The sequence below is a fragment of the Falco biarmicus genome, chromosome 6, assembly GCF_023638135.1.
Source record: "Falco biarmicus isolate bFalBia1 chromosome 6, bFalBia1.pri, whole genome shotgun sequence".
NCBI classification, from domain to species: Eukaryota; Metazoa; Chordata; class Aves; order Falconiformes; family Falconidae; genus Falco; species Falco biarmicus.
The window spans coordinates 70237600-70251332 of record NC_079293.1 but is presented as its reverse complement, the minus strand read 5'-3'; the positions used below and the strand labels follow the sequence as shown (position 1 = coordinate 70251332).

The 13733-nt window shown below is 34.5% G+C and overlaps 1 protein-coding gene across 1 annotated transcript in view; it reads right to left on the bottom strand.

Annotated features, from left to right (window-relative positions):
• The window catches only part of ASCC3 (activating signal cointegrator 1 complex subunit 3), a 281105-nt gene that overhangs the window by 52134 nt on the left and 215238 nt on the right, over positions 1 to 13733 (bottom strand). Inside the window, exons 31-33 of the mRNA XM_056342568.1 lie at positions 4925 to 5062; positions 4703 to 4823; positions 1116 to 1248 (exon numbers count right to left, since the gene is read on the bottom strand). Of these exons, the coding sequence (XP_056198543.1) occupies positions 1116 to 1248; positions 4703 to 4823; positions 4925 to 5062 (392 nt within the window). The remainder of the gene's footprint in view (positions 1 to 1115; positions 1249 to 4702; positions 4824 to 4924; positions 5063 to 13733) is intronic.

Genomic DNA, 13733 nt, shown 5'->3' with positions numbered 1-13733 from the left:
ATAGAGTCTGGATATATCATCAACATTTTACTCACACTGCTCTTTTGACTTATTAACTATCGTTTTGAAGTTCAACTCCTTGCCTTTTGTGCTAAGTGCAATTTATATGTTAAAAAAACAGAAAAGTGTGGTTTCCTAATGAAATGAAGTACATGTCTCCACATTCATTCTTTCTTTGCAAAAATTGTATGTCTGTCTCTGCAATACAGAAATTAACGTTCAAATACACCAGCCTATTTCAACTACATTTCACAGGTGGATAGCACTCTCAAGCTCCTACAAATTTCCTGACCAGATAAAGGTCCCTTTATTACTTCTGTTGAGGGATGAAGTTTCCTTAGGAGAACAATACTGTGAATTCTTCCATCCCTGAGAAAAGCTTTCAGTAATGCTCATGCTTTATTAGATGTCTGAGAATTCCTTGACAAAATCTGCATCTATAGGAGACCAATGTAACTAGTTCTGCTTCTTGTTGAACAACTAAGTATGTTATGAATATCAAAACCAAGGCATAAAAAGGCTAGACAGCAAACTTTCTATCAACTAAGTTCAGAGAGGCTGCAAAATGGTGGTATTTCTACATTTCTGTCAAATATATTGCAATTTTGAAGTGAAACGTGTGTTGAAATGTATTAGTAGTATTTTACACTATGTAGATTTCTTTGTGAACTTGTGAGATTTTGAAGAGTGTGATATCTCTAATGGTACAAGTATTCTACGTAAAACGTGACAGAAACTCACTTCTCTTTTTTTTTTTTTAAAGAATTTATCACAGAATTTCAGAGAGGGTTCAGAGGATCACATATAGTTGTTCTAGACACTGGCCTTGAAGAACAGTTTGTGCTCTCATTCAAATGTCTGAGATAAGACTCAGAACCAGAGAAGCATTTGCAGTACTACCTGGGAACAGACTAAAAAGCTCAACAGTGCTTCAAAACTCATGGAAGAAAGGATTTTTCTGCATAAAGATGGGTAGTATTTTTTGGAAAATGATTTCCCTCTAGGACCCCAATATTTAGGCGGTGTTCAGCACAGGAATTTTGTTTCACTTTTCTCTAACCCTCATTTGTAGTATTGTTTATAGTTTGATCAGCTTTTCTGATTGCTTTCTTTACCTTGATTCCACTGGGAAAGGTTCATAAAGGAATTTTTTGTAGAAGTCTTTCTTAATATCATGAACTAGAATTACAGCTTTTCCTTGGTCATCAAACTGCGGTCTGCCAGCACGTCCCATCATCTGAAGGACATCTGCCGAAAGACAATAATGTATAAACAAATGTATTTATTTGAATGTATAAGTAAATGTATTTACATAAGTATAATGTGCAATACAGGATATTTGGATTTCTTTGGCCTTATATGCCCTATTCGTTTTGACACTTCTAATTTTTTTTTCCATCTCAGATAAATTTACGATAAGCTTCTTTCTGGCAGGGTCGATCTTCCTGCATGCTTGAAGACCACCCACTGCAATAGAATCCAAGCTTACATCTAATATAAATATCCTTTACTCCCCTTCCATTCCAGATCCATCCCTTGTTTGATCATATGCAACTAAAGATGGTAAGTAAGAGAACTCATGATGCCTACAATGGCAACTGTCTATTTCCTAATTTTCAAGTATTTGACTTTACAATAATAAAAGTTCCTTGTATAAGCTTTTCTGCTATATATGATTTCTTAGGATTTGAGTATTTCAGCGATAAAATAGTAAAGGCAAATTCTAATTACTGACAGCTATGATCTTTACCACTCAAACTTCAGGACAAGTTATATTATTTATTAGCACTGGAATAGAGATGGTTTTGCATCATATATTGTCCCTGTATCAGATCACAATATATGAATTTAAAAGCAGGTATGGTTAAAGCTTACCTCTACTACCCTGCCTACACATCATTACTGGCAAATACTAGTTAATAATTTCTAAAAACACTGAAAACACTAGTTTATACAAAACACGCTCAACTTGCTTCCTGGCCACCAAGGTAAGTATCCCTATCATCTATTTGTGTCTTTTGATAATCTGAGAAGTGCATCTGCATAGGCTGTTTTGTGTCTCGTTCAACAGAGCTCTGATTCCTTTTTGGTACCTCCAACTGCTACTTAACTTCGAAGAAACAATGGAAAGAACTTAGTAAGTAAGTTTTACATCTTCATTTTAAAACGTTTTTTTTTTATGCTTTGTGGATTCTCTATGATTCTCTGCCATACCTGCACAACATGGCTTGCAGTACCTGGCATTTTGAAAAGCAGTATCTTTGGCTTCAGAATCATTAAGGTTTTGGCCCAATGGTCAGTTGGTGAAGGAAAAGCAAAAGGGTGTAGAATGGGATAAGGCAACAGGCCATGAAAGGAGGAAACAGCCTGATGACAATAGAAGTTTTCAGTAACACATTTTCACTTGTGTACCTATGAGCTATATAGACAGCAATGTTTTTTATCAGTTTATTCCTTTTGTTCATTCAGTAGTGACATGAAAATGTAAAATGAAAATAGTTCAAAAATTATGTTTCTGAATAGGTTAGTGCACAAGAGGGTGATGAAACAACTTCTTGCTACTCTAATGTGGTGAATTAAATTGTGCATAATACCACACAGGAAATGGATTTACCAAAAAGCGTCAGGAAATGATTTTTGCCAATACCCACTACGTAATTATCCAAACCCAGTATTTTCTTTAGTGACTATATGTTGCTTGTCTGCTTTTAATCTGGACTAAACTCCTAACATGTTAAATATGATCCAACTGGCTAACAAAACGTCTGGTAACTGAGAAAAGGCCCTCCCCAAAACCTCTGACTTCACTCAAAGAAGCACTTTTACTTATTTTGAAATTACTGAATACACCAGAACGAATCATTCTGCCCTCCGCTACTTCCTTGGAGCCAAATGCACCCATGATACAGAAAGGTAACTTCAGCAGGGAGAAACCAAACTACACCATGACAGAAAGGAAGGCATAACTTGAGGGCAGCATTAAAGGCAGTATTGTGAAATTTTTGGAAGTATTTCAGAAAGAAATTAATCATATTTTCATTTTATTGCTGCTTCAAAACTGTACTACCTATCCACAGAACTTCCAGATGCATAAATATTCTCTAGAAAGTTAAAAATAAAAATGCTCTAAGTAAACCACACCACATGTTTCTTCATAAAGTAAGGAATCTGCATTTTCGGTTGCAGTGCAGACAACAAAATCTAAATGCTTCCATTACAGATGGTGGTATTCCATCCCCCCTCCAGTCTTACTGAAAATTTAACAACCCCCAATGTCCAAGTCACCTGAATTCAAAAAAGCAATAAAGAGTGAAAGTATAAGCATTCCCTAAAGCCTTTGTGTGTACTTGTACGACAGATTTACAGAATAGCATAGTAAGCCTTCAATGCTTACTGAGTTTCTGATTTCTTCTGAATATACTATTTTCTCGAATACTGATCTCTGACAGTCCTACAGATTCAACATAAAACTTCAAACTACAGCTGATTTCTTTCCTCATCACTTTTTCCCATTCAGGAATAAAGTCGCTATTCTTCCAGTTGGGACTCGCAAGATACTACTTCTCTGCAGAGACTGTAGTATGTTTAAATCAGCCAAAGTCTGTCACAAAAGGCAAGTGTGCATGGCTGAGCTCCCAGGTCATACCAGAATCTTTGAACAAGAGAGCTGGTCTGGAAATTGATCCCAAGTTTCCTGCAGAGCTCTAACCACTAAATTAAACTCTATGATAGGTTACTTGGAGAAGTAACCCCTGTAGTATTTTCAGTTTGAGCTTTTTTTCATTAGTAAACTTATCAAACTGAAAAGACAGCATGTGGTTAAAAAGACGCAAGTTCTCTATTTACATGACAAATAACATTCAGATTGTCCTTAGGTGTACACATCTCTGGCATAGCATAGGATTAATTAATCTCTTGCAAAAAGAGAAAGGGAAAACAGAACAGGAAACCTGGAATAAATTTAGCTTGTCCTCATTCTTCAAGCTTAGTACCATCCAGAGAAATATTCTCCCTGTCTGAACTCTGAAAGAAGTTCTTCTATGGTTCACTTTCTTAAGATTGTTGAAAACACTGCAGAACAGTTTATAAAAAGTGGAGTTGACTGGAGCTAGAAATCAATAAAAGCCTATATCAAACCAGAAATTAAAATATTTAATTTAGCTGTTTGTTTCTTAAGTATCACTTACATCACTGAAGACACCAGACTAACGGTTTTTTGCTTACTGTCAATTGACTATGTATTAATTTTATGTTCTCATACATGTGTGAGACAAGTTGCATTTCAAACCATGGCTAAATTTAATATTAAAAACAGATTTGTTCAAAAAAAAGGTTTCAAAAATGAAAAAAAAAATTGCATGTATGAAAATTTCCTTTTATACTATATATATATATTGTATAAATAGTAGTAGCTAAATATAACTTTAAATTGCCCCTATAACTGTTTAATGTCTATTTTGAACAATACCATTAAAGGAATTTAGCACGAAAAAAGATTCACAAACCAGAAACATTTTCATTATTACGTAAAATCTTAAGAGTTCTTTTACAACTTGCATTAAACAAAGAAACCCTTTCCTCAGTACTCCTAGTCTACCCAAATTAGGCATTTTCAGTGATTAATTACTAAAAAATCCAGATCATTTGCATATGCTTGAAATACATTTCAGCATATGAGCATTCCCATAATTTATGTGAGTACCTGTAATGGGATAATCCACGTAACGCCTTGTTTTTCCATCATAGTATTCTGTTCCTTTAACAATTACTAAATGAGCTGGAAAATTTACACCCCAAGCTAATGTGCTTGTGGCAATAAGAACCTAAAACAGAAAGAAAGATTAATGAGGTATATGTAACAAAAAGCCAACTTTTAAAATTCCATGTAAAACTCATTATGGCAGGATTAAAAGAACAAACGTACCTGGATTTTGCAGTTCACAAACAATTCTTCCACAGTTTTCCTGTCTCTCTCATGCAGACCTGCATGGTGCATGCCTATTCCAAAAGCAAGTGTCAGCTTCAGATTTGAATCTCTAACTGTCACTATAATGTCATTCATCTGTAACAGAAAGGATAGTTGCATGCTTTAAAACAGACTACTCAGAAATTTTAAACTTTTAGCGTTGTTATCTTTTTTTCTTTATAGCAAGGATAATTTGCTCAATACTGTTTATACAAACAGGAAAACGCAGTCTTCAGTCTCTGAACAGTCTGGTTTTAGTCTAAAAAAATCAACCATATTAATGATGGGGGGGAATACAAAACACACATGACTTTATTGACATACCAAGTAGTGCAGATAAGGAAATGAAAATGCTGAAAATATCTTGACAGGTCTGGGCAAATGCTGTGCATTCTGCTGTGTGTTTGTTTAATGCAATCCCTAGTATCAAAGGGGTTAGAACTGGTATAAAACCATAGCAAATCCCTGCAACCAGTAACATAACAGTCATGAAAAATAAACCTGGCTCTCTTTAATACCTATGAAAAGACACAGTTTTTCAGTTTGATAATTCTGTAATTATTCACAAAAAAGTTTCCTATTCACAGGCTGAATGCAAATTAATTTGAAAAAAAATTTTGAGTGTTTTTAATTCATAGACTCAAGCCCTGTACTGAAGTCCAACATACAATAAGTGTCTTCATTTAAAACTTTTAGAAGTCCAGAAAAAAAGCTATTTATTATTATTATCACTATTTGTTTTTTCAAATGTCACATCAATGACTACTTGTAATCATTTTAACTACTATCATTTTCACTGTATTTCTTGACTATCTTTCCAAGCAGTAAACTTCATAATAAGCTCATTTATATCTGTAGATGACCTCTGTGAAAAGCCCCACACTAACAATGAACAAAAGCTTTGTAACTTTTGTCTTGTTGAGTGATTTAACCTCTCAATAGTCCTTCTGTTGTTTTACTTCTTAAGGCCATTATTATTTTATGTGATTTTAATATAATTATAGCCAGGAACTTTCAAACCTCATCTCTTATTAGTGGTTTCCTGGTGCCACCAGCAGTGGCATGATGATATTGCATACTTATGGGCAGCATCATTCACAGTGAACCTAACAGGTATAGCCAAGGTTAGAGACAAAATAGTAGCGCGGAATGAATTACTCAGGGTAACTGAAGGTATTCAGTCTCATCTCAGACTGAGTATCTTAAAGTACTGAGATATGATACCTGCATGACTGCAGTGAAATCTTAATTTCCACTTAGGACTCTGAGGTGTTGCACCTCTGATCAGAACTGTAACCTTCTCTAAATGTCTCCTGGATTTTATAATTCTCAGACTTTAACGTTAATAAAATTATTCACATATCTAAACTCAAATGACATATGTCACTACCATTATAAAAAAAAATCCTTAAAAGGTACAAAAAAGCCAGAGAATATAATAGTCCATATTCAGGTTTTAAAAACTATCAAACACACAATATAGATTTTGTAAATCAATTTTGTCAGGAAGAGCAAATTGCAAAGCATTTTAAAATATCTATTGCTTGAAGTAGTATTGACTAACAGAACCAGAATTGATGGAAGTAACAGAAAACCCAATTTAAAAAAAACAAAACAAAAACCACAATCAAGTTTTTGCTTGGTTCAATCAATTTGATCTGTCAATGGAAGCTCCTAACTTTATTCTTCCTTACAACACAGTTGACTGGATGTTCCTGAGAGTCTCCTACATTATAAGACATGGAAGGTTTGTTGTATAAACTGAGCAGGCACGTCTAAAAGAAAAGGATGCTTACAAAAGAAAAGAGTGAAAGGGACTATAAAACACTAAAAGGAATGGAAGCAGAAAGAATAAAGCAATGAATTGAGAAGTGAAGAGGGGATAAGTCTACTTAGGAAAGGGAAACAAGAAGAGGGGTAGATAAGTAGAAGAGAGTAAAGAACTGAATGAAAGGAGGATATGTTAAAGGATAAAGTTTATCTATCTAGATACAATCAGCAAACCTTTGATTTCTCTAGTCAACATGTAGGCATGTGACTGTAGTGTAGACAACATGAATTATGACCCATCTTAAAGATTTTTTTTTCTCCTAAGACAAAAAAATAGCTCCGTAAAATGAGAACCTGTATACTGTTTTCTCTACAATTATGACCATCAACATACATTACTAAATACATTCTCGAACCTATTAATACTTGTTGTGCTATGGATTTATGAAGTGGTACTAGCACTGCACAGGCTCCTTATGCTTAGGTACACACTATGAGAAATAATAGTTATATGTATATATTTGACAGGAAATTAAGATGAAAAAGTAGAAAATGGCACTGGTAAATATCAGAAAAAATAAATGAAAAAATTAACGTATTTACATTTTACTCAATTGCTGCATTCAAAAACTGACAAAAGATACTATATTGCTGAATAAAGTTTTCTCTTCCCCACTAAGAATCATCATCTCATGATAGTTCTATCTTGAATGTAACAAGCCAGTTCCAATGACGTTTATCTCATTGTTAACATGAGCAAATTTGGTACTGGGAAACTAATGAATCTAAACTCTCTTTTCCTTTAGAATAGTACAGGGATCAAATTAGCTGATTTGGATTAGTCTATAGCGATAAGACCGCTCCTTCAGCACATGCAGTTTTACAGTGTTGGTTATTTTCAGTACAGAATCAGAGCTAAACCTTTTTGCCATGTAGCTGACAGCATAAAACTTCCTAAATTCACACTGCTGGGAATTTATTTGAAGATGTTCTTCTTGCTTTTACAATCAGTGGTGGTTATTTTTTTTTTTTTCTCTCTGACTTGTATTACAGCGGTGGCCTGTGGTGCTGTTAGTCATACCTGCAAAGCACTGTAATTTACCACAGGAAAACTAAAGAACCCTTAGCAGGAGAGCTGGCACATGTACTACTATCCTGTCATTTTAGCAGCAGGGAATCCTAGTCATTTTTAGCTGACCCCTCACTTTCACATAAATCAATGTAATAAACATAACTATTTTACCCATAGGCACAATCCAAGGCTTAAAATTCTCATGACAATTTATTTTAAAATAAAACTCTCATGTCAGTGTAGCGTAAGAATATTATCACTTTGTATTAAGGAATAATAGCACAATTAATAGGTTCATTAGCCAGAAACAGACACAGCATTGTGACTATAGAACAAATCTAACGTTTCTATATTGTTGTAACTTCATTACTATTCATCTTTCTGAAAACAACAGTAATGTTAACTCATAAAAGGGTTAAAAAAATTACATTTTATTTTATGAACACAAGTGTATTAAAATAATATAAAGAAATATACATGGTACTGACACAAAAACCCACCATACAACACTGATGCAGGGAACTTAATGCAAGGAGGGATTTTTTCCTGGACTCCAAGACAGGCAGGATTGGGCCCATGTGGTTTTGCTATCCTTTTCTGATGAACAAACAAAAATATCTCATGTGCTTTCTGAACATTAGGCTGATTAGGAATCCATCTTTTAATAAAAAACCTTTGAAAACCAAATTGGGACTCCAGTAGCACTGAGAAATATTTATTATAAAAAATAAACTTTATTTCTACCTTTAATGTTCTAATCTCTTAACAAGCTAGATTTTTCTCAAACTAGTAAGTAGTCATTTTCTTTGTTCCTGCACATATGTAAACTGTTGAACCATTTACTTTAAGCTAATAGAACTTTTTTATATTTTAAATTTATTATACTTAAAAAGCTTTTGTAGAAAGATAGGATTCCATTTAAGTAGATACATTACCCTGTGCCTGAAATACATTCCAGTCAGAGTATAATTCAGCAAGTTGATGACAATGCTGGCTCCAAAAGAAAGGAGGAGACCAGATTGGACAAGAATGAGCTAACAGATTGTGCAGCCCAATTCTGTCCCTTTGAGTGTGATATATTGTTTCAAGATGCTAAAAACCCATACTTTCTCAAAGCATATCTGTTGTGCTGGTTTTCCCATTTTCACAGAATCCTCATTATTAGTACTCTCTACTCTTTTCAAAGCACGTCAGACTCAGACCATATGCCACTGAATAATGCTTATCAATTGTCTAAAATGCCCAATAGAAGAAAGATGTGCCAAACAAAAGAATCGTGAAAGTTATGAAGTCTTTTACAAAAATAATTACATATTTCACATCTGCTACAGATGTTAAGTGTAATAAAAACATCTTCTTGTTATAACTAAATGTTAATTTTTTATGACACACTTTTGTGTCATAAAAACAACATCTTGTAGAAGGAAGTTGAACTACTATAATGAGTGAAACACTTAGAAATCATTCTTGGGTACCCTCCTGATCTTCGAAGGCAGAAAAAAAAGTCATCTTACAAAATTATTTTTGATGAAGAGTTGACTTGTACTCCAGAACTCTCCCACACAAAACAAGATGCCTAAATTTCTCAAAAAAGATTATTCAAGAAACATTTGAAAATACAGTTTAAACAATTGAGATATATTATTGAAACATATATATTTAAGGCTAAAAATCTCATCTAAAAGACAGCAATATACCTATTCATGACATAGACCAGATTCTTCTATTCCTGTTTTATAGCACAACATTACCTCAGAACATTAACATGGAGATAACAGGTTATTTGATTTAAAGGTTAGAGAAGGAAAAGTCATCTTTTGTCTTTCCAACAATTCTTGGGATTTTTTTTTTTTTAGCAATGCAAACCAGAACTATACAGTAAAATTTAATTCACTTTCATACATATGTCTATGCATATTTCCACACAGTGTATGAACACATATACAAATCCATAATTAGCGCACACATGTTTATACACTCACATAACTAAAATCACAGAATCTGTATGGGCCTGATTCATTCTTTTGGAGTCAACGAATGCCCTTCATTCAAATGCCTTTGAATTCAGTGGAAGCTGGCTATTTCTGGTATGGATGCTATTGAATATTACAGAAAGTATCTTTATGCTAAAGGATTTTAGTTATTTCTAGAGGTTTCATAAAGAACAGTCTTAACAAGATGCAGATGGTAAAATGATGCACAAAGCAGAATGCAAAAATCATTGCGGTTAAAGTTAAAACTGTGTACATGGGTACATTTCTTATCCATCCTTGAACTGTAAGTATATAAAAAAAATCCAAGTATCTGGCCAGGGAATAAATTTCTTAAAAAAACCCCCAAGAAACCCAAATAAGATAACACCCTGCTTGCTTGCTGGTAAGGACAGCATTCTAATTTCAAACAATAAACAATAAACACTACTTTGTAGTTTTGTTTTAGCTTAAAAACAATAAGCAGTAAAAACATTAGAGAAAAATAAACTGAAAAATAAATAAACTGATTCTAATAAATTATGTTGTAAAAAGACTGCAACATCTGCTGCCAGAACAGACATAGATGCAATTTTTGAAAGAAAAGGACTTGTTCCTCTTTAGGCAGCTCCTAACGCAGAACCGTAGAAGCGATCTTACCCCAGCTTAACACCACAAACCAGTGGCACTGGCTGTTTCCAAAAGGATAATCTGAGATATTGTCCCTTTCAAGAAGATAAGTAATGGGTCACACGCTTGAATGTGACAGTCCTGGCTAACAGCTCCAAATTAGAATATTAGCTAGAAACTGTATATTTAAAAATCATCTCACGATGATACAAAAAAGCAGGGTAAGCATAAGGTTTTATTTTTTCATTGCCACATTGGCATCAATGAACAAGAAAAAGAAATGAAGAATTACTCAATTTACAGGGGCAGTCTTCTTGAGGTGCACTGCCTATTCACATTTCTGTCACAATGCACCTGTGCCTCCTAAGTGTAAGTGGGATGATCACTACAAAGTGATGTCTACTGAAGTGTCCTTGGAACAACTGCAAATGGCAAGGAGGGCAGCTCCAGCTGCTTCTTCACTCTTTGGTAAAAATAAACTGTGTTGGGACTGCAAATCGAAAAAGGGATAGAGAGCTCATTTTGGAATGCGTATGGACAATGCACTTTACAGAAAAAGAAAAAGCTTCACTTCTAAGGCTCTAGAGATAGGTAACTATTCTTTCAAGAGACTGCCCACTCAATCTACTTTGGGCAAACTGTGGCAGTCTTGCTTAAATCCTGAAAAACATCTGCACGTGCTATCCATAGCAATTGGCAAATGCAGAGATGAGTTTTGAAGTATCAGCCACAAATCTCAGTAAGTAGGGTATTTCAACATCACTGGAGGCTTTCTTGCTCAGACTAAACTAGACATGAGGTATTTGAGTGGACATTTCCTCACAAAAAACATGTACATAGCCTGAAAATTAGTTGGATAGAATATGTTGTACAGATCTAACTATTGTGCAACAACAGTTCCGGTAGAACTGGAAAACTTATCTGTACTAGAAACAGCAGTTTTCATCAAGTACTGTTCAGTCTTATGAAGACTGACTGCTCTCTCAACTCTCAGTACCCTTCAGCTTTCTGAATACTGCAGGAACATGGGTATGAGCAGGAAACTACATCAGAGATAAAATTCAAGGAAAGCATCCAGGAAGAGCCATCTCCAAAAACAAATGGAGCTGCCTGTAATATATATTTTCAGTAGATGGATGCAGGACAAAATTCCTTCTTGACTATAATTCAGTTGCACCTGCTAGGCAACTGACTCCTTTGAAGGAAAGAACATTTTGCATGATTCCTCCATGATCCAGGTATGCTGTTGTCTGCTTTGGTGGCAATGGTTGAAGGGCTGTTTTTGTACATCATTTATACAAATACATATTCCAGAAGATTCATACAAGTTCACGTTCTTTGAAATATGATTGTTTGAAATATTGACTGAATCTGGGACTTGGAGCTGGGTGGCAGAGATGGGGATGGATTTGCCCAGTATCTGAGAGTACTGTGAAAAGAAGTAGTGTGGTTTTGTGAACGGAACCCTTGTGAACCATCCAAATGAGAGCATGGCTTGGCACTACCACTACAGGGAGAATCTGTACGCAGAAGAGGAGAGAAGCTCAGATGATGGCATAGCTGATAAACAAGTAACAAATATCAGTGTTGGTCTCTCCCCCTTTCCAATCCCCTTCCCACAAGGCCTGAATCTCTCTGTTACCATCACAGAAAAGCTGACATGTAGGGTAACAGAGAAAACTCACTTTTAATGGCTCTAAGAATCTGTCTACCTCAATAGCAGTCTTCCAGGTATTATTATAGATTGCATTGTTTACAGCATTTTAAGAAGGTTTATGAAGTCTACACACTGGGAAGCTAACACAAACATAGACCAACATTTGGCTATCATGTAGAAAAACCAATTACACCATTAAACAAAACTAAGCAATGAGTTCTCAAAGGATTCTTATGTCAGTCAAAATTAGTATCATACAAATAAGGCTGAATGAAGAAAAATGCCAAGGCCTGTTGTAAAGCTTGTAAATGTTGTATACAACCACTTATGAAAAATGTCTTATATCTCAACATACTTCACAATTAACAATTACAAGTATTTTGAAAATAAAGTAATTTGTCTGTAAGTTCCCCTAAAGGAACACTGGTTGGCAAAAAAACAAACGTGAAAAATTGACAGGCAACAAAAATTGTTGTTTAAGGGCAACAACAATTTATGTCTTCTAACTAGTCCATTTTTATACCACATGGAATTGAGAAGCACTTGAAATATTGGGCCAAGTGTTTAAGACAGGGAATAGCTACTATAAAGTAAGCATCACTATTTCTACTTCTAATGCTTAAAAATGCTATAGCAATATGGAGAGAATTTTGTATAATTCACCCAGTTGAAGCCTGAGTTTAATATATCTTGAAGTCAGACTTTTTAAATAAAATAAAATTATTATGGATAAAGAATTAAGCAGCACATATGCTACGTATGTAGCACTACTATAGCTTTGTCCTTTGCTTCAATGTTGAATGAAACTCAGGCTAATCATGCTTATTTAAAACACAAAACTACAAACCTGTCCCATAAATATCAACTTGAAATTGCAGGTACTTCAAACACAACTGTGTTCTGCATAATAGGGGTAAGATATAACAATTTAGGACTTAATCCTGTCCTTTACACTTATGTAGTAAGAACTGAGTAACTTGGTAGGTATCTTATGCTCCAAACATTTGGCTTATTAATTCAAATACAAATCATATGCAAATATTATTAAACTAATAAATGCAAAGTCTGCTTGTCCTTGTTGGCTCCTCTTTCAAAACCTTCACAGGTTTATTCTGAAACATATGAAATTCAAAGACTCTTAATTGAAAACCCTTTTCCAGCAAATGAAGAAGCTTCAGTTACAGTTCTTTTCAGGACAGTAGTGGCTCACAGGACATGAGGAAGCTATTTATATTAATGCAAGTAATTTAGGGCAAGCTGGATGTTGCATATTCTAGTTGTAGGTGAGATTACTACAGCCAACTAGCACAAGGTGCTAGAGTACTCTACTATGCGGTAATATTTTTGATATGAAATGTTTCTGTTATGCTCAAGAAAACATTAAATACAGGTTACACAGTTAGAAAAGCAGCATCAAATTGAGACATGCTTTAGTACTCGTAGTTTATCAGCCAAGACATCCATTTTCTCTTTTAAAATCCATCTAAGAGAGCAAGGATACAGATGTTATGCTTTATTGCAGGAAAATCACACTTTAGTTTTTTGCAAAGAGCAAACAAACCCCCAAAAACTCATCTAGAAAGCTACACTTTTTGGCATATAATTTTTGGTATAAAATGGTATAACTATTCATACAACTGTTGATATAGAAATACTCATATGATATTC